General features: G+C 40.4%; 1 protein-coding gene across 21 annotated transcripts in view; it reads left to right on the top strand.

Annotated features, from left to right (window-relative positions):
* The window catches only part of HDAC9 (histone deacetylase 9), an 885788-nt gene that overhangs the window by 480854 nt on the left and 379285 nt on the right, over positions 1 to 25649 (top strand). For all 21 annotated transcript variants that reach the window (XM_072650844.1, XM_072650846.1, XM_072650845.1 and 18 more), the window contains 3 exons: positions 13798 to 13920; positions 19779 to 19992; positions 20481 to 20698. In XM_072650844.1, coding sequence (XP_072506945.1) covers positions 13798 to 13920; positions 19779 to 19992; positions 20481 to 20698 — 555 coding nt within the window. The remainder of the gene's footprint in view (positions 1 to 13797; positions 13921 to 19778; positions 19993 to 20480; positions 20699 to 25649) is intronic.

A 25649-nucleotide genomic window follows, 5' to 3' on the forward strand; every position in this document is an offset into this window, starting at 1 on the left:
ATTTGGAGTCCCAGGATCTGAATCTAAGTCCTGATTCTACTATACTCTCACAGTGACCTTCTTTTGTCCAGTTGAGCTCTTGATGGTCTCCAACATCATTCAAACCATCAACAAGTGTTCATGAAGAACCTACTATGGGCTAGGCATTCATTGGGCAAGACCTGACAAAGGAAGCAGCCCCTACTTACCAGGGACTCACATTCTACTGGAGTTAAAATAAGGCTATTGCTATAGATAATTAAAGATATGTACATTTATATACATATCCATGTGTGTATGTATACTGTGTGTATATATATGTGTATGTATATACATATTCACATAAATACACACATACATCAATTGATAGCCCCTGGGATTACATCACCATAGTGTCTGGTATGGTAGATGGAACACTATCCACTAGATGACGTGAGCTGAAATTCTGCCTTTGACGCATACTGACGGTGGGATCCGTGGGGATTATTTTACTCCTTAGGGCATCAAGTAACTCAAGACGCTAAGTTGCCAATTTCCAAAGCTCCCGCCCTTTCAAAAAATGATTTTGCTATTCAGAACTATCAACTGAATAATTACGGATATGTTTTTTTCTGTATGTATTTCCATAAATAGAGACATGCACAGACATCAAAATAGCCGATTAACACAAACCATTGAAAGGGGAAAAGGAATGTGCTACAGAAAAACAGATATATAGAAAAGGAAATCATTTTCTTTTTTTACTGTCAACACTTTTCTTGTTTAGTTTAAACCAAGCAAAATTAATGCCTCCAGTTGCATATACACAGTTGAAGTTTCCTTTTTTTGGTACATTTAATTTTTTTTCAATCAGCAAAATTCTACCTTCTGTTCCCCCCAAACTCCTTCCCCACTGAGAACAAGGAAAAGCCAAGCTCTTGTTACAAACTCTAGTCAAGCAAACCAATGGTATGCATTGGCCATTAAGCTTTAACCAAAGGTGAAGAACAGCCCGAAAGTTGGGAGATGTTGATGGTGAAGCATCAGCCTGCCTCGAGGGCAGTGAGAAGGTTCCTATGTCCCTAAGGATAATGGCACCCTGCAGAGTGAGGTGGTGTTTGCTCTGCTTTGGAGATGACAGATTCCTTTGGGTCTGTTGAGCCTCAATGCAGCATCAGTCTTCCTGGCTGGCACATGCCTGCTATTGGGCTGAGAACTGTTGCAGGTTGTGTATCTTGTACAGAGTTCACATTTAGAGATGTGACTTTAACATGGGGTGATGTACAGAGTTCACATTTAGAGATGTGACTTTAACATGGGGTGATGACCCTATTCTTTGGGAGGGCTAGTTTCCATCATGATCTTTGCCCTTGTAGGTAAATCACGAATCAAATGATTAAAAAGTTTAACTTGGAATCACACTCACAAGTCCCCAGAAGCACCTGCAAGGTCACTGGAGTGGCTGGTTGTCCTTCTTTACTGGCTTGAGGGATCCTTTTGGATGGACCCCAGCTTGACAGAATGCTTACCATGTTCTAGCACCACCATGCCTTCCAGTGCTTCCCTTGCACCCTAACATCATTGAAAATACCAGAAGGAAATGTGATTTAGCTGCATTTGACTTGGGGGAGGTATTTCTCCAGGTCAGTGGCAGGACTTTCACCCCCAAAGCTGGGATGACTGGTTCAGTCACAAGCCTGGCGTCCCTTATAATGAATTAATTGTGTGTGTGAACTGTGATCCAAGAGGCCAGGTGCAGGGACCTCTGGACTGAGTAGTAGCCTCTCAGTGGCCCAGAACAAGAAATGTCTCCCTGATGGCTAACATGTGGGTTTCACCTTGTTGCCTTTAGCAGAGGACAGACGTATAAGTCAGCCAGGATGAATGAGAAGAAAACAGAGAGTTCAAACAAGGCCTGTCTAGCAGAATAAATTCTTATGCTACTTTTTTTTAAATCTCAGTGAATAAATGGAAATAAACTAAGAATGGGCACGATAACTACTAAGACTGCCGAGTTTAATATGATTGCCCTGTACTGAGTGGAATTCTACTTAGCATGGGTAAATACATTCAAAGTATGACTTACATGATCAAAATTGATTGATTTAACTCATTTTAGGTTGTAGTAAATGTACTTTCCTGAACACTAAAGATTGTATGTTTCAACAACACTCTGCCACCCAGTTGTCCTGCTCAGTTGAGGGCTCTGCTGAGACCACACAGGCCACTCTGAGACCTTGAACCTTCTTTAATGGGATTCCTCCCCACTGAGGATCATCCCTGTGTCCTCATTCCTAATGATTATCAAATTCCCACTCTTACTTTCCCCACCCCATTGCTTGGGAATCCCCAACTGCTAAGGCACAAATGTCTTTCCCCAAATCCTGCTTTTGGTTCCCTCGCTTCCATCCACCTCAATGCCTTCTCTCATTGCTTTGTCCTGCCCTGTATCCGGCTGCTCCTTCCCTTCTGCTCTGTGGAACTTTCACTCTACAGTTAACAAACCTCCTTTCATTTTTGGCTTCCTCCTGTCTTCCAGAATTTGGACATGGTTGCAGGAAATGAGGCAGACGTGGGTTAAAATGACTGACCCAGGACCACACAACCCGCGAGTGTCCAAAGTGGGGTTTGGCTCAGGTCTTCTTAATTCCAAAAGCCATACTTAGCCATGCTACTCAAATTATTCTTCTGATGAGGCGTCTTGACCTCTCTGGTTACTGTCTTGTGGAATTTCTGGGCATGGAGGTTCCAACCCTTTTCCATGGGTATCAGCACTACAATTCTGGCATTTTGGATGCATTTTCTTTAATATTTATTTTCACAGTAGCCAAACAGCTGGTTTACTTCTAGCTGAACATTAGCTGCTGGCCTTCCAGTGCTGTTTATTTAATCATATTTTCCCTTAGTAGATACACAAATACATAAGTTCCTAATAATAAGGTTAAGCATTCTAGAATCACCCCAAATGTTGCTTACTTTGCCCTGCTCTTGTCTGACTCATTTTCCTGTTGTTACATAATGGCTGTTGTGACATTTGCAGAAAATGCTGTGTTCCCTCTTGAGTAGGTGGAGAACTAGCCATGGCTGAAGTGACAGGAAATAAAGTACTTTTGGTGGTGATGGTGGTGGGGGGGTATTGGAGATGAAGGTTGCCATGAGACAAGAAACCATTTACCCAGAATAGAGTGAGTCAGCTTTGTCAGACAATATTGATAATGAAATGCTGGTTCTTTAAAGGGCAATACTCAAATATGGCCAGGTAGTTTGGTGCCTCATCTTTGATTGTCTATGTGTATGTTTTTTGAGGTTCAATGGTAGCGGAATTATAAAAATTAAAAATTTGTGATTATATTGATCTTAATGATCTCCTTTTAATGAAGTGGGGATTTTAATTGTTCCTAAGGTCATCTGGGTGAGGTTTAGGAGAGAAGTAGCACAATGGTCTTCGTTAAAGGTGTTATAATCCTTGTATTACAGTTGAGGAACCAGTTTCCAACACGGCAAGAGAAATGGCCAGCGTAGTAAAAGCTTTGGGAGACAGATTAACCTTTTGTTCTCATTTCCACATGGACAAACTGAGATTGAACATTGCTAATTTTTTATGGCCAAAGGGAAGTTGAGGCCAGAATCCAGAGCTTCTGCCCTCAAATTCTGGTGGCCATAGATAGACATAGGCACATGGAGTTGGAAGGACAAGGACACCTGGGTCCAAACCTCTCATTCTACAGCTGAGAACACTGAAATTCAGAAGGTTGGTGTGGATGGCCGAAGGTCACATGATGATCCAGTGGCAGAGCCCAGACTAGAAATCTGAACTTTTATGCATTGACCAGTGGTGGTTCCAGCTTTCTGCTCTAGAACACATATGTCCTGCATGCTAAATAAGCATTTCACAAAAAATAGACTCTCGTAATCTCTCTCTCTCTTCTATTTCTGTCTCTTCTCCTTTGCAAGTTCAACATTTCAGAACTAAAGCTTTGAATGTGTCATTTCCCCAGAGGTTAGAAATGTGGTTCTGCTTATCTTCATAGGGATATTTTAGCAATTGTTATTGCAACTGGCCTCACCTCCCATGTGTAGTAGTAAAATACACAACCACTATCAAAGTTTCAGTTCTTGGGTTTATAGATTTGTGATGTGTGTGTGTTTTGTCTTCCAACCAGGAAAGTGGTATAAATCTAATAAAATAAACATAATTTAAGAAGATTGAGGTCATCACTTAATTACCTATGTAGCCTGATAACAAACAATTCCAAATGAGACTGAGAAAAAAAATGTGAGAAAATTAGTAGATCTCTTTTACCTGCTATTTGTAAATTTCAGGGATCTCTGATTTCAGTTCTTATGTGATCTTTATAGGCTTATATTGCAGCACTCTATTTGGGTTACTATCCCAACCCATGTTTCAGTTGGCATTGTGGTTCCTTAGAGAGCAGCTGGATCCTTTTTTCTTCAGGATTTTAGAGATAATCCTGAGGGATGAGGATTTATAGTAATATATCACTTGAGCCCCTGCCAGGTGTACTCCTCTGATATCAATTAAGCAGATGCTAACAATGAATTTTTATAAAGGAATGTTTGCTGAGAAGCTATCACAAGGAAAAACAAGTTAAAAAAACATTCCCCAAAACTAGGGGAAACAAAACTGTAAAACAGAAACATGGGGACCCTGGTAGGTACCTTCAGATGACTGTCGCAGGCAATTGTTCTTCCCCCTCAAGGAATCTCTACCAAGTTCACTTCTGGTGTGTCATCAACACCAGTGGAGTTATTCTCTTGTTTAGCTGGGCTAGCACCTTATAGGACACCATATCTTAGCTGATGGATCATTCAACTACAGACAGTTTCAAGCCTATTGGTCCTCAGACCTGGCTCCTCATCACTGTATTTGGCTACTACCACCACTGACTCTGGAATCTTGTGTATACGCACTCAGTTCTGCCTGCTCTGCTGACTAGAAAGCTCCTGAACAATATGTTGTTCTGGCCCCTGGTTTGCTTGTGGCTAGAAGATTCACCAGGACTTTATATGTTGGATTGAAAGGAGGCAGTGGTTGACACATATGTATAATCTGTATATCTCACCTGGAAGGGCAAATCATATGTTTTCTAAGACAAGTGTTCTTAATCAGAAGTCTATAGCCAATCAAGGGGTTAAAAAGTGAATTTCAGGGAGTCCATGAACGTGAATGGGGGAAAAGTACATCTTTATTTTCACTAACCTCTTATAAAATTTTAGTAGTTACTTCAGTTATAAATGCAGACAGCCAAAATTCTTCTGAAAAGGAATCTGCAGGTTTTATTGGCCTGACACACACACAGACAGATGTCCATGACACACACATGCACAGATGTCAAGACCCCTTCTCTAAGTAATTGGCCCACATTGCAATAGGATGATAGATTTAAAGCGGGAAGGTACCTTGGCCAGCAGCAAACTAATGTATGTCTGCCTCACCCATTTTGCACATGGGGAAATTTAGACAGAGAAATGGAAAGTGACTCCTCCAGAGTATCTTAGGATTTTATCCTCCAGATTCCATCTTCCTGCAGGCAACCTTGTGATGAGCCTCTCTCTTCAAATTTAACAAAACTGATCAATCAATGCATTTATTATTCACCTATCATATGACAGGCATTGGACTCAGTGCTGGGAAGAAAAAACCTGGAATGAAAAAAAATCACTATTCAAGGTGAACTTTCATTCTGAAGTACCTGACTAACTATAGAAAAAATTAATGCTAAGAGAATAAATGCAAATAAATATGGGGTTGTTAAGTGAGAGGAGTTGCGGGTAATGGGAAAAGTTTCATGTAGAAGTGTTTCTTGGAGAAAGAGAAGGAATGTTGGAGGCAGAGGTGAGCAATGGATGCATTCCAGACATGGGCACACAGTGCCACTGCATGGAGGTGAGAGACAGAAGGTCATATAGGAGAAACAAAGATGAGGCCAGATTGGCTGAAGTCAAGGTGGGGTGAAAGAGGACAAAGTACAATGAGACGGAAACAGGTTGGGGCCACGTTGCGAGGGACTTTAAAAGCTAAACAGTGGAGTCTGTATTTTATCCTGGAGGCAATAGGAACCTGTTATTGACTGAGTAGAAGACAAGATGGTCAGATCTGAGCTGAAGAAAAAACCCTTTGGGCAGTGCCTGGTCCTCTGGTGACGTCCACATGAACTGTCCTGTTGCTCAATGCTTATCTTACTTGTTAGCACTTGGATGGGCTGAGCTCTGCTGGCATAGCCTTGGCGAGCTCAGGATGACCTGATCAGTGCCATGAGGCGGCTTTGGAATAGGGCAGCAACTATACAAGTAATATTGGCATGCCCAGAGCGAAACTAAGAACATCCAGTTAAATACTTGAACAGTGTCTGTTATCCATTAGAAAGAGCATGACATAGTGAATATAGTGTATTGGATTTCCAAGTCAAGAGATTGGAGTGGGGGAGAGAATGCCTTGGCAAGAGTGTGGCATCCCCTCCCCTAAAAGACAAAGCTTTTTGCTCCATGGTGGGCAGTGATATTGTATTGTATGTAAGGAAAAATATTTGTATAGCCAACACATTGTTCCTTTTTTCTTGAAAGTAGCCTGATAGACTCTCACCTGGAAAGTCTTTATTATAAATATTTTGTGGTAAAGCATTTTCAGAGATGTCAGCTGCTTTCCTCAATCCCTATTCTACCTGCCCAATTATTTTGAATAGAAATATTTTGCTGCATTTATAAAGTTAGATTATAGAATAAGAGATTTTAAAATGTATGGGAATCGAGAGACTATTTAAATACTCCAGCCATGTCATTGGCCAAATTAGGAAACGGCATCACAGAGCTTATGTGATTTACCAAAGACCACAAGGATCATTAAAAAGAAGTGATAATTGATTCCATTTTATGCTGTTCATAGAATTGTAATATTGAACAGTAACTTTATATGGAGAATGAAAATAGAAGAGAAGGGACTGTGGGAGACAGAAAGGTTTCATTTTGGGGAGTTTTAAATACGTGCCTCAAGGATGTGGGGCCATGTGACCACTGCCTATGCCAAGTTTCTCATTCATGGGTAGCAGGGCTGTCCTATGAATAAGCCAAGGGACATATTTGCTCCTCCTAATTAGGAAAAGCAATACTCTTAATTGAGTTGAGTTTATTTTATTTTATACACACACACACACACACACACACACACACACACACATATAAACTTAACTAGTATTGCCCAGGGTACAGTTAAGGAAACAAACTTTTCTTTTTCTTTTAATTTTCTTTTTCTTATAATTTCTCTACTTTGGTCTTTATTATTCAGGTGGTTATTTGGCATCTTGAATTCCAATGTGAGGAATTCAGTAAGGACAAAAAGCAAGGAGTTTTCTTTTTTCTAGTAAAGAAATACAGAAAAAGGCAGCGAGCGAGCACTAACCGTCAGTGTGCCTGCTTACTTCCAGGGAACCTTAGGCTGGAGTGTCCTCCCATCCCCTGCTAATAAGAAGAGCACAGTCTTGTAGATTCACTGTTAAAAGTTTTATTTTTGCAAGATTACCCAATGTCATCAGGTTTTTGTCAAATTAATGAAGATATTGATGTCCCAACCAAAAAGTGTTGACTATTTTGTGCCAGTTTAAGTGTGACTTTGCTTGTAATTCATAAATGAGGGTATTTCTTGTTCTTCAAAAGAAACTTATTACTATCATCAAGTGCCTCTGAGATGCCCACAGAGAATCCCACCTAGGATCTTTCATGGTTATTGTCTCGAGGGTTGGTCTCATCTGCAAACAAACTGTATGAGCAAGGTTATGTTTTGGAATAACATCCTGTGTTGGGAGCTGCATCAGTCTTCAGTGACATTCTGTGCTTGCATTGTGCTAATGTGAGACCCGTCTCCCAGTTAATTGATATCCCAGGTTTGTCCAGGGGAAAATCTACAGCTCCCCACAACATGCTTGACAAGTTATTATATTTACTTTAGGCTGAGCCGGTGTGTGCCGTTGCCCTCTTGAAGGTGGTCCATTATTGGAGTCCCATATGCTTTTTGTTTGGGAAGAAAGCAGTCCTTGGACCGTATGGTTACATGCAGTATTCTCTTTCAGGGATGTGGGTCCCTGGGGGACGATATCATGCCACAGTTCCCAAGTCGAGTCAGACCTTTGCAACTCTCATTGTGTAAAAGTTCTGGGAGGGAAGCAAGAATTAAACAGAAAATGTAATTCAAGGAACCATATTAGGCCCCATGTGGGAAAACAGGACTCTAAGCAATGATTTTGAAAGGTATTTTGTCATCATAAGGCCGGTGATACATGGCCTTTGAGGGCTTGTTGTTAGATGTGAAACTGTGATGGCAAGAGCATTTCTGAACATTCATCAATCTCTTTCCTTTCTGTGTGTGTGTGTGTGTGCGCGTGCATGCGTACGTGTTTAAAGAATTGTCCTGTTTATAAATGTTCTGTAGAATTTCCATCAAAAACATAACCATCTTTTTGAATCTGTGTAGCAGTATTTGGACTAGACTTAGAGCAAATAAGCTTTTCCAGAGACATAGTGAAGAATGGTAGACAGCATCATGAACCACACAGCCAGGGAGAATGGGCTTCAGATCCCAATTGATTCTTTTTGGCTATATAACTGTTGGCTTGGTGGATCCAACTATACAATGGAGATCCCACCTTCCAGATTGTGGTGAAACTCCAGGAAGAGAATATATGTAAAGCACTTTGTGCACTTTTTAGCACAATGAAGATAGATGTCTGCTGTTGTTGCTATGCTGTCGTGACCCGATGAACAGAGCAGGACTGGATAAGTGACTCAGGTATCTAAAGGTGAACTGTGAAATCATCAAGTTCCTTTCCCTGTCCTTTACCATTTTCCACAAAGGCCCCAGTGACCTTCTTCTCTCCACACTGTTATATACCATCTAGTACATGCTCTGGGTCTCTTGGCTTATGATTGATAAGTCAGTCCCCACCCCAGAAGGATGCATCCCAATCATTTTCCTGGCATGTTGGTGGGCATATTAAGTGTCCTCCACCTCCATGCACATACCAACTCTTTCTACATCTTTTTCTGGGAACACAGATAAAAACAACTCTATCATTCATGGAAAAAAGATTCATCAATTAAGCGTTCAGTGTTGGTAGAGTATCAGGAACTATCAACGAATTTCCCTAGGACTTCCCTGCTCCCTGATGGACTTCATCTTCTCCTGCTGGAATGTAAACTTCTTGAGGGCAGGGATGCCTTTTCTTTTTGTATTTTTATCCCTCACGCTTTTCTTCCATTAACAATTTTAAAGGGGCCATATACCCCAAATACCTATAATTTAAAGCAGTGACTTTATCTTGGGTGGAGAATGGCGTAGTGAAAAGGCCACTGGGCTGGGAAGACACAGGAAGTACCTAGGTTCAAACTCCACTTCTGACACTGTTGAGCTGTGTGCCTGTGGACAGTCATGACCTCCAATAGACTGAGCCTTCTTCTGTAAAAGTGGAGATAGCGTCTCTCTCAAGGGTGTGTTGAATGACTTACCTGACAGAAGATCTCTTGCAGCCCTCATCATCTTAAAGTGCCACATAAACTCCAGAAGTGATTGTGCAGTTTCCTAGAAAGAGTGATGCTAGATAAAGGGAATGGTAGCAGGGGGCAGAATTTTTCCAGAAGGCACTCTGGAATAAGAACATATGTGTTCAATATAGAGTATTCCTCTTTCTGGCCTGGCTCTGGAAGCTTTAGAGCTGTACAGATAAAAGTGTGATTCAGGGGACATTTATCAAGGAGGTACTGAGGAATCAAAGGCAAAACAAAAACCCTTCTTGCCCTAATTTGCAGTCTTCTTGGAGAGGAAGAATACCAAGCAGGTGGTGCAGTGGACAGAGCACTGAACCTGGAGTCAGGAGGATTTGAAATTAAATCCAGCCATTGACACATTAGCTGTATGACCATGGGAAAGTTCCTTACCTTCTCAACCTCACTTTCCTCACTGTAAAATGGAGATCATAATAGCACCTACCTCACAGGGTTGCTGTGAGGTTCTATAGGTATTATGCTCTGCAAATTTGTGAGAGCTATATAAATTTTAGCTGCTAGTACAACTATCTAGTGTCTATATAGCTTTATATAACAGAGCCAAAATAAATTTAGTTTCAGTTAGTTTGAATTTAATTTCAGTTAGTTTCATGTTTGGAGGCAAAAGTAGTATTTATAGGATCTGGAAATAGGAAGAAGCAGAGAGGGTAACACATTGAGGCTCAAGGGAAGCCAGTGATACCAAGAGCCAAGGAAGGGAGGGCACTGTAGAAATGGGAGACAGTCCATGTAATGAAGCAGGGAGATGGATAATGGAAGGCTGGGAATGGGAGAGGAGAGTAGGCCAGTCCGGCTGAAACAGCTAGTGCTAGGGGCTGTAATGTGAGGTCACTCAGGGAAGGTCGGCTGGAGACAGAATGTGAAGGGACTCATGGACCAAAGAATGGGAGGTTGTGGAGCAGGGCAGTAACATGGTGATAGCTTCATTTAGGAATTTCATTTGGACAGTTGTTTGAGGATGAACTGGAGAGGAGGATGTAAGGTGGCCATTTAGGAATTTATTGCAGTAGGCTAGGGGAGAGATGAAAAGGGACTGAAAATCACTGCTGTCAGCTGTATTCAACGCATTATTTACTATATTGCATTCATAAAAAATTATCACGAATAATCACTCTTCATACCAGATATGAAAAGTTGGTTCAACATCAGATAGCATAATATAATATATACTTTCTTTAAAGTATAAAAACCTTGCATAATAATGTCAATACATGCTGAAAATGCCCTTCACACCATTGAACATGGAGATATTTTATTTCATCACAATAAACATACATCATTTTAACAAAAATTTAACACTCTAGGCAGTGATGAGTTATTATAAGGTTTCCCATTAAAGGCAGTTACAGAGCAAGTGTGTCCACACCAGTATCTTTTATATGGAATTAGAAATGTAGCAATATCAGCAAGACAAAAAATATTACATATAAATATTAGATTGATTAACATTAAACATCAAGAGGTCACAATGCAATTACATGGTTATTGGCAGATGATGTGATAGGAAATTTCTAAAAAAGTTATCACTTCAAAATGCTAAGATTGAAGGCAAAAAGAAAAGGAGATGGCAGAGGATGGGATAGGTAGTATCATGGAAACAGCCAACATGAACTTGGGCAGGCAGAGGTAGTAGAGGATAGAAGAGCCTGGCATCCTGTAGTCCATGGGGTCATGAAAAGTCACACAGGACTGAGTGACTGACAACAGCAGCAGCAAATCAAAGAGATGATGCATTAATTCAGCAATTTCAGAGGATATAGAATTAACCCACATTGGAACCATCCTAACAAGATTAATCCACATTGGATTCACACATTTGAAATCACCTGCATTTTTATTTACTAAGGGCAACAATACGGAAGGCATCAGACAACCTCCCTCTCCTATTTATAACAACAAACAAAAGCCTCAATTCATTGGAAATGAAACTAATTGGAAATGTCTAAGAGCAGTGTAAGGTAAACGGTGATCGAAATAAAGATAGACCTAAACAATTAGAGGTGTATTGAATGTCTAGGGACAGGTTGGATTAATAAACTAAAAGTAACAATACTTCCAGAATCTCTCTCTCTGTCTCTCTGTCTCTCTCTCTCTGTCTCTCTCTCTCTGTCTCTCTGTCTCTCTCTCTCTTTTTCTCTCTGTCTCTCTCTCTCTGTCTCTGTCTCTCTCTCTCTGTCTCTCTCTCTCTGTCTCTCTGTCTCTGTCTCTGTCTCTCTCTGTCTCTGTCTCTCTCTGTCTCTCTCTCTCTCTGTCTCTGTCTCTCTCTCTGTCTCTGTCTCTCTCTCTGTCTCTCTGTCTCTGTCTCTGTCTCTCTCTGTCTCTCTCTCTGTCTCTCTCTGTCTCTCTCTCTGTCTCTCTCTCTCTCTGTCTCTCTCTGTCTCTGTCTCTCTCTCTGTCTCTCTGTCTCTCTCTCTCTGTCTCTCTCTGTCTCTCTCTGTCTCTGTGTCTCTGTCTCTCTCTGTCTCTCTCTCTCTCTGTCTCTCTCTGTCTCTGTCTCTCTCTCTGTCTCTCTGTTTCTCTCTCTCTGTCTCTCTCTGTCTCTCTCTGTCTCTCTCTGTCTCTCTCTGTCTCTGTGTCTCTGTCTCTCTCTCTCTCTGTCTCTGTCTCTCTCTCTCTCTCTATATATATATATATATTTGAAATGCAATGAGCAGGGTTTTCTTCATCAAATTAGATAAAATTGTAATAAATTTTATATGGAAAAAGAAATAGGCACAGATAGAATAAAAAGTTACAAATACTTCCAATATATGACAGTGATATCATATCATATCATACCATATAATTAGTTGGTCCAAATGTCAGAGAAATGGATCAATGAATGGAGATAATAGACCCCCAATCAAATATTTTCAAAAGATTGGCACTTGGCCAATCTGTGGATAACTGAAACTGGGGAAATAATTCATTATTTTAAAAATATACTTAGAAAAAATGTTTAGTGATCTGGTGGAGAATGTATTTGGAATCACATGTCACACCAACTGGTAAATTCCAGTTGGATGACAGACAAACCTAATGAAACTAAGCAAAAAAAGACACTGATAAAGAAGACAGAAAACTTGAATAATATACTTTCTTCATTTATGGAAAGAAGCAAATCTTTTTTCTGTAAATAAAAATAGGGAACTATTAAGGACAAGGTAAATGTATTTGATTTGTGAATGTATTAATAATTTAAAAGTTTTAGTGTAAAAAAAACAAAATAAAAAACAGACTAGAAACATATTTATAGCAAACGTGATGAATAAAAGCTTACTATATAAAGATCTATTAAAATGTACAAAGGTGAGTGTAAGCCCACATAGGATAAATTATAAAAAAGGATGGGAACAGACTATTTTCTAATGGGAAACACACATTTTTAATAACCCTTTGAAAAATTTCTCACTAATGATCAAAGTGATATAGATGAATAACGCTGAAGTTTTCCCACATGCATAAACATCAAATTGACAAATTTAAAAGCAGTGAAAAATGGTCCTTTTGGGGTTGCAAGAAATTTGATATGCTGCATGTACAGAAATCTGATACACTGATAATACATCAGAAGTAGATTTGAATGTTTATAGGATCTTTTTAAAGGGCTACATGGATGTATTCACTAAAGTTTGTCTTTCAGAAATCCTCTTCTTAGACCCAATACTTTAATATTTGGAAATGTACCATGAAACTGTGGTTTAAAAAATTATTTGTTCAGTACTTAGCTGAGTGCCTGGCACATAGAAACACAATAAATTTTTACTGATTGATTATTCAAAGGTTTGTTTTTTTTTAATCAAGAAGTGTTGTTTCTAATTGCAGTGACCACAACAATAACAAAAACTACTTTAGCTAAATATCCAGCAATGGAATTGGGGACAAGTGGTTGAATAAATTGTGCTACACTTCTATAATGGAACACTCCAAAGCAATTAAGATGAGCAAGTGTGAGGAATATTAGGAAGGATGGAAAGATGTTTATGGAATGATAAATGATTGTTTTAAATGGAATCAAAATGGAGTATACACAATGACTGTAGGAGAGGAAAAAGGCCTGGGAACGAAATGAAAAATCCTGCTAGAGACTTGGTGTCACTGAAAACAATCACATTTTTGCGTCAAAATTCTTATTTCAGTGTAATTGCTTCAGTTATTTTTTTTTTTTTACAGATGCTCATAATGGCTTAAATCAAGTTATTTAAAATGGGGTAACTTCTCCTGGAAATCTGAAACTTTGTGCCTATAATCATGTCTTCATTTACTCTTGTTCTCTTCCTTTTCTAGCAAATGGTTTCCCAGCAGCGTCTTCTGCTTCATGAAGAGTCCATGAATCTTTTAAGCCTCTATCCATCTCCGTCTTTGCCCAACATAACTCTGGGTCTCCCTGCTGTGCCTCCGCAGCTCAGTGTAAGTAGCCTGCCAGAGAGGCCTCTTTTTTAGAATAATGAATTGATTTTTCACTTTCTCTTATTAATGTCTGTGTAATTATTGCTAGAATGTGTCCATTTGGGGACAAACATTGGAGACTAGTAATCACTTTCCTTCTTTAGCACAATCCTACAAAGAGGCTCTAAGTTTCAAAAAATGATGCTTTGGTAAGTGGTCTTGAGGTGTAATACTCAATTCAGTATCAGCTGGATGTAAATTTTGGTTCTAGTTACATTTTTCTTCAGAAGTCTACCTTCTCTCCCTCCGCTTCCCCTAAAGAGAAAGAAAGAAAACTAAAACCTCTTGTTACAGACATGAATAATCAAGCAAAATAAATCCCCATGGTAGTCAGGTCCAAAAACATGTCCCTGCCTATACTCTGAGCCCATTACTTCTCTCTGTCAGGCAGTGGGGAGGCTGTTTAATCATAAATCTTCTGGAATCCTGATGTGTTCTTACCTTGATTAGAGTTTCTAAGACTTTCAAAGTTGATTGTCTTTACAAAATTTTATTATTATATAAATTATCCCTCTGGTTCTGTTCACTTCATTCTGCATCAGTTCATACAAGTCTTCTTAGATTTTTCTGAAATCACCACCTGCATCATTTCTTAGAACATGGTAGAATTCTGTCACATCTGTTTACCCTAGCTTGTTCAGTCATTCTCTCATTCATTCTCCATTTCAGTTGTCCTCAGTTTCCCATTCTTTGCCACTGCAAACTGAGCATTTAAAAATAAGTTGAATATTGCTCTTAAAGAGCAAAGGCCCAATGATTTCAGGTATTAAAATAAGTGAGTTTCATGATATCAAAGAAGATATATCTTTGGGGACACTATAGATTCAAAGGTCAGCTCAGTGATGCGGTAGATTGAGCACCAGTCTGGGAATTAGGAAGATTCATCTTCCTAAGTTCAAATCTGGCCTCAGATACATTAGCTTTGTGACCTAACCCTGTTTGCCTCAATTTCCTCATCTATAAAATGAATTTGAGAAAGAAATGGCAGACTGTTCCAGTATCTTTCCCAGGAAAGAACCAAATGGAGTCACAAAGAATTGGACACAACTGCAATGATTCAGAAACAACCAAAAGAAACTAAAAAACTCCTCTGATGGTACTTTATGTGAATCTGTCTGAAGCATGGCCATTGGTTAACTGTCAGAATTCTAAGGTGTAATCATTAAGTGTGGTTTTCTTAGCAATGATCCCATATGTGTGTGTAGGGTCATACTGTCCATTCTTTGATGCTTCAAAACATGGACGTGATTCTTGGCCTTGACGTATACCCCAATTATGTACAAGCTCTCACAAGTCCAAAAATGGTGGGGAAGGCTTCTAGTATATGCTCAGTAATCATCTCTTTGTGGAGAACCCATACTGAGGCCACTTTGACCTTAGCAACCCTAATAAGTCATATAATAATGGAGAAAGTACTTAACCCAGTGAAATCACTGGTGCTTGAAAAATAGAAGGTGTGTCCCTTGGGGACTGGATGAAACAGGGAGAGAAGAAGGGAGTCATTCTCATTCTTTTTGGCAATGGCTTCTCTTTGTGAGGCTTTGCTGGAGAGATACAACTTGAGAATAATAAATTCAGCAATCTTTAGTTTGAACAGCCTGGCCTAGTGGAAGAAAAGGTGCTCTTGGGGTTGGTAAGACATAGATCCTAAACTCACCTCTGATACATCCCAACTCTGTGACTCATGACAAGTCACTTAATGTCTGAACGCTACAAGCAAGTTTCTAAGTTAAAGGACAGATACTGATTTGCAGAGGATGAAGATTCCCTATTAGGTATTATGTACACTGATAAAATCCCGAACTGCCCAAATACATAGGATATTTCAGAAAATACTACATTTGTATGTTTTAGACCAGGTTTCCACTGGTCTCAAATGCAACATAGTGATCCAGTTAATCCTGAACCATCTTCTCCTTTAATTAGAACTAAGTTGTATGTTCTTAAATAAATTAATCAGTCAATAACACTTATTAATTACCTGCTATGTCCCAGACACTGTGCTAAATACTAGGGCAACAAATATTTTAAAAAAGACTGCTCTCAAGTAGCTTATAATTTGATGGGGGAAGACTGAACACAATCCAAAAGTGGGAGAGGTGGGAGGTACCCATCATGGGGGTACAGAGGAAAAGTCAGAATTCCCAGGGGAGTGTGGCCATTCGAGGAATGAGAGGAGGTCTGAGCCAAGCTCCCTCCTTCAGTGGAAGTTTTGGACTTCATGCCCTTCAGTTCTCCAACCAGAAAGGCAAAGGTGGGGACCCGATACTGATGGGATCTTGCAGGATGATGAGGTTTTTTCAATAATGTGGAGAATTCAGTCACTGAAGGGCCAAAGGAATGTAACCAAGTGAAAAATTAGATTTTGTTATAGACAGTTGAGAATTTTAGAAAATGAAAAAGATTTATTTAGGAGGGTCTTCAAATCCTAAAAATAGGAAATGCAATGGAATTAAATTTCATTTTTTTGAATAGAGGATTCTTTTTTTAAATTTATCTACTTTTAGTTTTTGACATTCATTTGCACAAGATTTTGAGTTCTAAATTTTCTCCCCATCTCTCCTCTCCCCCACTCCAAGACACCATGTATTCTGATTACCCCTTCCCCCTATCTGCCCTCCCTTCTATCAGACCCCTCCCTTCTATCAGACAGACCCCTCCCTTCCCTTATCCCCATCTCCTCTATTTTCTTGTAGGGCAAGGTAGATTTCTATACCCCATTACCTGTATTTCTTATTTCCCAGTTGCATGTAAAAACAATTTTTGACATTCATTTTTAAAACTTTGAGTTCCGATTTCTCTCCCCTTCTCCCTCCCCAACCATCCCCACTGGGAAGGCAAGCAATTCAATATTGCTTATACATGTGTAGTTATGCAAAAGACTTCCATAAAAGTCATGTTGTGAAAGATTAACTATATTTGCCTCCATCCTATCCTGCCCTCATTTATTCTATTTTCTCTTTTGACCTTGTCCTTCCCCAAAAGTGCTTACTTCTAATTACCCCCTCCTCCCATTTGCCCTTCCTTCTATCATCCCCACCTCACCCTACTTCTCCCCTACTTTCCTGTAGTGTAAAGATAAATTTTCATACCAAATTGAGTGTGCATGTTATTCCCTCCTTAAGCCAAATGTGATGAGAGTAAGCTTCACTTTTTCTCTCTCACCCTCCCCCCTTTTCCTCTCCAATGAAAAAGCTTTTCTTGCCTCTTTTATGAGAGATAATTTGCCCCATCCCATTTCTCCCTTTTTCCTCCCAATATAGTGCTCTTACCCCTTAATTTTTTTAGATATCATCTCTTCCTATTCAATTCACCCTGTGACCTCTGCATATATGTGTGTGTGTGTGTGTGTGTGTGTATATATATATATATATATATATATATATATATATATATATATATATATATATAATACCTCCAACTATCCAGATATTGAAAAAAGTCTCAAGTTACAAATATTATCTTTCCAACTTTAGTAAATCCTTTATGATTATTTCTCCTTCCTGTTTACTTTTTCATGCTTCTCTTGATTCTTGTGTTTGATAGTCAAATTTTCTATTCAGCCTTTTCATCAAGAATGCTTGAAAGTCCTCTATTTCATTGAATGACCATTTTTTTTCCCCTGAAGTATTATACTCAGTTTTGCTGGGTAGGTGATTCTTGGTTTTAATCCTAGCTCTTTTGACTTCTGGACTATCATATTCCAAGCCCTGCGATCCCTTAATGTACAAGCTGCTAGATCTTGTGTTATCCTGATTGTATTTCCACAATACTTGAATTGTTTCTTTCGGGCTTCTTACAGTATTTTCTCTTTGACCTGGGAACTCTGGAATTTGGCTACAATATCCCTAGGAGTTTTTCTTTTTGGATCTTTTTCAGGAAGTGATCAGTGGATTCTTTCAATATTTATTTTACCTTCTGGTTCTAGTATATCAGAGCAGTTTTCCTGGATAATCTCATGAAAGTTGATGTCTAGGCTTTTTTTTTGATCTTGGCTTTCAGGTAGTCTTATAATTTTTAAATTGTCTCTCTTGGATCTATTCTCCAGGTCAGTTGTTTTTCCAGTGGGATATTTCAAATTGTCTGTTATTTTTTCATCACTTTGGTTTTGTTTCATAATTTCTTGATTTTTAGTAAAGTCATTAGCTTCCATCTGCTCCATTCTAATCTTTAAGGAATTATTTTCTTAGGTGAGCTTTTGGATCTCCTTTCCCATCTGGCCAATTCTGCTTTTTAGGGCATTCTTTTCTTCATTGGCTTTTTGGATCTCTTTTGCCATTTGGGTTAGTCTATTTTTAAAGGTGTTATTTGCTTCAGCATTATTTGGGTCTCCTTTAGGAAGCATTTGACTCATTTTTCATGATTTTCTTGCATCACCCTCATTTGTCTTCCTGATTTTTGCTCTACTTCTCTTATTTGATTTTCAAAATCCTTTTGAGCTCTTCCATGGCCTGAGACCAATTCATATTTTTTCTTGGAGGCTTTTGAGGAAGGAGCTTTGACTTTGTTTTTTTCTGTTTACATGCCTTGGTCCTCCTTGTCACCAAAGTAAAATTCTAGAGTCTGATTCTTTTTCTTGTTTTTGCTTATTTCCCCAGTCATTTACTTGACTTTTGAGCTTTTTGTCAAGGTAGTTCTCTGCTTCCAGTAGGGATAGGAGGTGTACTGTCAGCCACTCGATCCCCCCACAGTCTGTGAGCCTACAGCTCCAGAAATAGTTGCTGTCTATGCCCCTGCTGCTGTTGTGGCTGCTGCAGGTTTCTTCACCCTCTTTCCCCTCCTCCACTCTGGGGCTGGATCCAGACCACCCTACTCTCTCACATTGGTCCCATAGGCTTTTTCCACTGACCTTCCAATTTGTCCTTGGCATTTTGGGGTCCTGAAGTCTGGAAACTGCCACAGGTGTGAAAAATTCAATCTCCCCAAGGCCTGCTCAGGTCCTGTTTGTGCTGGCTTGGCCCACACTGGACTGTGTCCTGCCCCCACCATGGTGCAGTAGACTCTTCCCAGAGATCTTCCAGGCTGTCTTGGGCTGGAGATCTGCTTCGCTCTGTCATTCTGTGGTTCTGCAGCTTTAGAATTTGTTTAGAGCCTTTTTTACAGGTATTTGGGTGGGCTTGGGGGCAACGCTGTAGAGAGTATGTGCTGTTATCCTGCCATCCTGCATAGAAGATTCTTAAGGAAAACAAACCTTGAAAGTTTTCAGTCAGACTGGGCGACCATTAGCCACTTATGTTAACACAGGATGGATTTTCAGGTGCCTGTGAAGACATAAAAAACTAGCAGTTTTTGAAATCTCTCAACTTGGAGGGAAATATTGGGAGAGGGTCAATGGGTGATTTTTCTTGTCTTGTCTGATATCGTGGGTACTTATCTCTATGGACGTTTGAGCTATATTGAATTTTTCTTGGATTTAGTCATTAGAATAAATTCTGTGTTTCCAGCAAACCTTCTACCTTCAGAGTATAAATGTTCCAAAATTTCTTCAGAAATGAACTCACTCTTTGAACCAGATGTTAAAATACCCTTGGTAGGAAAAAAAATAACACTAAAAAACCCTCAGTCCTCCTTCACATTCAGTGCCCTGACACCTAATCCAGAGTTCCCTCAAGTGACTTCAATCCTGTTTTTTATTTCTCTTTCCTTAATTCAGTTAGTTTAACAGGCTTGTGCCTTGCAGCTTTCCTTACTCATTCATTGGGTAAGAGAGGGGTATTGTTTTGGGAAATGATGATATAATAAACGGATCTAATTATGTGCAGCCCAAATGGCCTGCGTGGATGAAAGGGGATTATGCTCTTTGTTATTTCTTGACACAGGCTTCATCTTCCATCAAAGACAAACATAAGTGTGAGGCCCCAGCTCTGCGGCCGCCAGGAGTGACAATGCCAGGGCAATACACGGGAAGCATCCCGGCATCTTCCAGTCATTCACACACTGCCCTGGAAGGAAAGCCCAACAGCAGCCATCAGGCCCTCCTGCAGCACTTATTACTGAAGGAACAGATGAGGCAACAGAAGCTGCTTGTGGCTGGTAATTAACTGGGACCTCACTGACCAATACATCATCTCAGGGTTTGGGCTTCCTTCTGGAGCTCTCTAGAGCTAACTATCGCCCTTAATTCTGTATCACAGAGGTCCAAAGTTGCAGCACAGGAGAAGGTCCTCTTTCCCGATAGTAGTGTTCCTTCCCTGGGGTTGCAGGATAAAAATTAAATTCTTCATACTCATTAGTTACCAGCACGGGCTTTTATCTAACTTGTGTTCAGAGGCACATGATGATCTTGTATCTTTATTTACTTATGGGCATGCTTGTTCTCTCTCACTCGGAATGCAAACTGCTTTGAAGTTAGGGACTTTTTTTTTCACTTTTGTCTTTCTACCCCCCAATGACTCACAAGTGGTAGGTCCTTCATTCACAGTCCACAGACTGACTTGCCCTCATAGTCTGTCATCACTGTTTCTGCCCTCTCTGACCTATCTCCAGTAATCTAAGCTAGATGTCATTTCTTTGCTTTATAGGTGGGGTTCCCCTCCATCCTCAGTCCCCGCTGGCAGCGAAGGAGAGAGTATCACCCGGCCTTCGAGGTGCCCACAAACTGCCTCGCCACAGGCCCCTGAACCGTACTCAGTCTGCCCCTTTGCCTCAGAGCACTTTGGCTCAGCTTGTCATTCAGCAGCAGCACCAGCAGTTCCTGGAGAAACAGAAGCAGTACCAGCAGCAGGTCCACATGAACAAAGTGAGTTCATCGTCTGCCTCGATGCCTTGATCGTTGTTGGTGTTAATTTTTAAAAACTTTCCACTAATGTGTGTACTCATATCAGCATATGTAGGACTGAGGTCATTGGAGGTCATTACTTAGGCACATTAACCAAAACAAAAGCTTGGGTGGAACAATATCGTGGGGAACGGGGATCAGCAAGTTCTATGAAAACCATTCTAAATGTAGAAGACAACATTACAAAAAATATAAATCAGTGCCGGGAGTTACCTGAGGCTCTGCTTGCATTGGGGAAGTCAAGTCTGCGAAGATTCTGGCAGGCCTCAGGAGGGTTGGCTGAATCCACTAAAAACCTTGCAACGCAGCACCCTGACACCTCCAGATGATTAGCAGGATCTTTGAATTAAATACAGAGCAGGCACGCGACAGGCTCAAGCAAAAGAAATAAAAAAACAAGAGCGTACTAGCACAGGGAAGAGAAAGAAGGATAAGCTCTTTCCCAAGAATCTCCCACCCCCAGCTTCTACTGTAAGATCTAGGCAGAGATGATAATGTTCAGATGGGTTTGGACATCCTGTCAAACTGTTGTTCAAGTCTGGGAATGAAAAAATTCACCCTCATTTTCCCAGAAATAAAAAATACTGAGCCTTCATGCAACCTATAGAAAGGAGAGAGCATTTCCTTAGACTTGGAGCCTGTGCATTCAGGAGCCCAGAAGCTACATCGCATGCCTCCCTCCTATGCCCTAACTTCCTTCAGAGTCAGAAAGGGTCAGGGTATCCAGTGGTTCATGACTCCAGACTTGCAGAAGAAAAGGAAGATTAAACCAGAAAGCTGTCAAAGGTTGTTTTGTGTGCTTTCTTGGCCTTCCAGTTCCAGAGGTAGCAGGTAAAGCAGTTAGTTTGATACCTCTTAGTTGTAAACAGGGCTGCCATGGCTGAGGACCAGGGCCTTTCTAAGCAAGCTGTTTGTAGAAAGTGCCGGGTTCCATTTAGCAGCTTCTGAAGAGCAAACATTCCAAATGGGAATAGGTTGGGCCTGGTTTAATTTGTTTTTGTTCTCTGTAATTTGAATTTGCTAAAGAATGTCACATTCCCCTGATTTTAGTGATTGCCTGGGTTCTAGTGAATTAACCATGATATCATGAAATAATGTTCTTTGTATGTGAGTAAAGCTGTTTATAAAATAGAATACTGTTACAATTGATGTCATAATGAGGATGAATATACTGTACCTAAAGAGGGTCCATCTTTCTTTGAGGTAATTCGTTCATAGAACATTGACTTACTGGACATGATGAAAATCTCTCTCTCTCTCTCTCTCTCTCTCTCTCTCTCTCTCTCTCTCTCTCTCTCTCTCTCTCACACACACACACACACACACACACTCTGTTTCTCTTTCTCTCTCACACTCTCACATTCTCTCTTTCTCTTTCTCTCTCTCTCCTTTCCCCCACCCCCTCCCTCTCTCTCTCTCTCTCTCTCTCTCTCTCTCTCTCTCTCTCTCTCTCTCTCTCTCTCTCTCTCTCTCTCTCTCTCTCTCACACACACACACACACACACACACACTTTAACTTTCTTAGAAACAATCAGGACATATTATACCTTGGTATTGCTGCCCTTGACATGACTTGGTTTGGTATCTACTTTGCATCTGGTTTTCATGTTGTTCTTTGCATCTGTGCTGTGTAAAATGTAAAGTCCATGAGGACAGGTACTGTTTTTCTATTGGACACTTAATACATTCATGCTGAGTTGAATCCGATGAGAGGTAGTGTGGTCCAGTGCAAGGGACACTGAAGTTGGAAGCAGAGCACCAGAGTTTCAGTCTGTCACTGGCCACCTGCAGGATCTGAGGTCATTGTTCCGAGTCTCAACTTCTTCATCTGTAGAATGAAAAGATTGGTCTCTAGATTGCTGAGGCTACGAGTGGTAGCTGACAGCGAATTTCTTGCTACCTGTGCTCAGACATATTGCGTGCCTTCTAACAGTGACCCCTCAAGTGGCTTCTTGGCAATATCAACATTTCTTGTTGAACGTCTGATTTACAGTCTGCACTCTCAGGGTTTTTTCTACAGTGACAACCAGGTGGAGTCAAATTTACCAAGATTGCATTTTTCAAGAGTACCTAATATATTAATACAAACACATTTGTTACTTTACATCTCTTCTTGGCACAATGGTGAAGGGTGTTAGGCCCAACCAGGAGACAAGACTCCATGGCTCATGGTAGCTACCAGAGATCTAATTTTTGTTCTCTGTCTCATTGGCCTGGGTTCCCCGCAGATATCTTAACTGCCTTAAATGTCATGTTTTTGACTCAATAGTCAACAACATCAAAGATCATTGATTGAAGTAGGGCCCAAGTTCTGCTCTGGAGTCAGCTACCTGTATAAAGCAGAAGGTGCAGGTTCAAAGCCCTTTCCTTCCTGTGTGGGCTGAGGTGGTGACCTCATAAGATTCTGCACCCAAAGGACAAAATGATTAATTACTTTTTAATGTTGCTTGGACGTGTTTAAGTATTTACCAGAGGGGGAAAAATGTCAAACTTCTTGAGATTCGGATTATTCTGTGGCTTGGTTTCTTTCTCCCCAGCATCTCCTGCAGTGCCTGGCACATGATAGGGTCTGAAGAATTGCTCATTGAATGAACAGAAGGGTCCTGGGAAAAAATTTACCCAGAATAAAACCATTTGATTTGTGTTAGAAGACGTGGGCTTGAATCTATCCTTTGGACGTAATGGTAACAGCTGACATTTACAGAGCCCTTTAAGGTTCGTAAAGCCTTTCATATGTGTTGTTTCATTTAAACCTCATAATACCCTGGCGTGAAGGTGCTGTCATGCCCATTTTATAGATGAAGGGTTGAGGCTGAGTTAATTGCTTTGCCCAGGGACATATGTATGCCTTATAAGTGGCTGAAGAACAGAGACTTTGCTGGCTCCAAGGCTGGTGCTCGGTCCATGGTTGCCTACCTGGTTGTGACTTCTTATCCTTGGTTGCTTCATCTCTATAATGAGCTGATTGGACTGATGTTCAGGTTGCGCCTTCATGCTTACTAGTAATAGCTTAGCTTAGAAATCAGAGGTTTAAAAATAACAAGTATTGAGCTTCCTCTTTTTCTTTCAGTTCCATTTTCTAAAAACAGGTGTACACTCCTAAATTTCTGAAGAAAAAAGTGATTAGAATTAAGATTGTCAACGTGTCAATAAATTCTTCTCTTCCTTAGAAAATCCCCCACAACCTCTGGTTAATACAAATCTTCCTCCCACAATTTTTCAAATCCGTTTTTTGGACTGAACCGTGCCCCATAACCTCCAGATGCCACTGTTGTGTGTTGAGTCATATTATTAATATCAGAGCATATTCACCCCAGCCCTGTGTATTTAGGCAAGATGCAAAGCAGCCTTCCCCATGACACAGTGGGAGAAAGCAAATCTTATCAGGGAGCTCACCCATGTGGTACTGATTCCTTGGAATCTGCAGAAAATTCACAAAAAATTGGAAACACCCTGGATTCTGGATCCATAGTTTGTCCAGGGGTTGGGTTATTAAATATTGTCTTAATTAGACAAAACGAAGACCAGAGGACTTCAAAATTCCAAGCAGAGCATCGTATGTTAACCCCTCTCAGCTTGGGTGTTTAGAGGACACTGGCAGGACTCTAAGGATGAATTCCAGATGTGTAATCATGATGGAGCATGCAACACTGGGGTACCTCCATATTGGGAAAAGATTTCACCTGCCATTAGGTGAAAGGACAAAAGAACAGAGGAATGTTTTATTAGGGAAAGCATTTTTGCCTCTGTTGTGTTCCAGTACATTCACAGCATGGTCATCAAAGAAGCAAGTGACTTCTTTCCTTTGTGCTTGGGTTTGTGGCAAGTGATCATCGAGATACGGCGACGCAGCAACAACAGTAGTGATATTATATAGTGCTATCAGTTTTACACGTGTTTTCTTTCCCCTGAATGATCTGGGGAAGCAGGTACTGTTATTATCCCCATTTGAAAGATGAGCCTGAATTTCTGAGAGGTGACATCAGTGTGCTCAGAATCACACAGCCAGCTGAGTGTCCCACGGAATTCTCATTCCGATCTTTCCTTCCTCAACACCAGATTTGGCTTCTCCAAATTGCCTGTTTTAACCCAAGTTTTGTTGACATATAACTGCCTTATGGTCCACCCTAGTGGGTAGGGGGCCTCCTGTGACAGGGATTTTTTTATGGGCTTTGACCATTTTTTAAATGAGTATGAAGCCTGGTGGCACAGTAGCAGAGTATAAGAAGTGACAAACACAGCAGCTGAAGGTTCCCCAAACCCTTTCTCTCCATTATTTCATTCGCTTCTCCAGTTATCCAGTGAGACTGGTATGGCGGGCATGAATCTCCTCAGCTGGGCCTTAAGGAACTTAAAAAACTTAGGACGGGTAAGTGTTCACACAGCTAGCAGCTCTTGAACTCGGGCCATCTGATCATCAAAGCACACCATCTTTCTACCAGAGGAAGTCAAAAGAAGTCCCTATTCTTGAGGAAACCATAGGCCAGACATGGGGCCCAGGCACATGTAAAAGCATGATCCAATGTTTTATAAGGGTTTTTGAAGGAAAAATGGGATAGGAAAAAAAAGTTTCTTAAAAATAAAGATGAAAGCAGGAAGGCGATTGACCAGATTCAATCCAGGGAAAGCTGATGGTGTTTTGGATGGGAAATTCACAAGATTGGAAATGCCTTAAAAGATGATTCTGAACCATGTCTGAAGAGTCTGCATGTACGTGACTATGTGTGTAAATAAGTACCTGTGTATACATGCATGTAAATATATACATGAATATATAAACACACAAATGTATATGTGTACATGCATACATAGGTACCCATACATGGATACCCACACATGTATGTGCTATACTCATCCGCACAATGACTTGTAACATGCATATACATACACACATGTGTTTGTGTGTATATAT

This window comes from Notamacropus eugenii, chromosome 3, assembly GCF_028372415.1.
Source record: "Notamacropus eugenii isolate mMacEug1 chromosome 3, mMacEug1.pri_v2, whole genome shotgun sequence".
Taxonomy (NCBI): Eukaryota; Metazoa; Chordata; class Mammalia; order Diprotodontia; family Macropodidae; genus Notamacropus; species Notamacropus eugenii.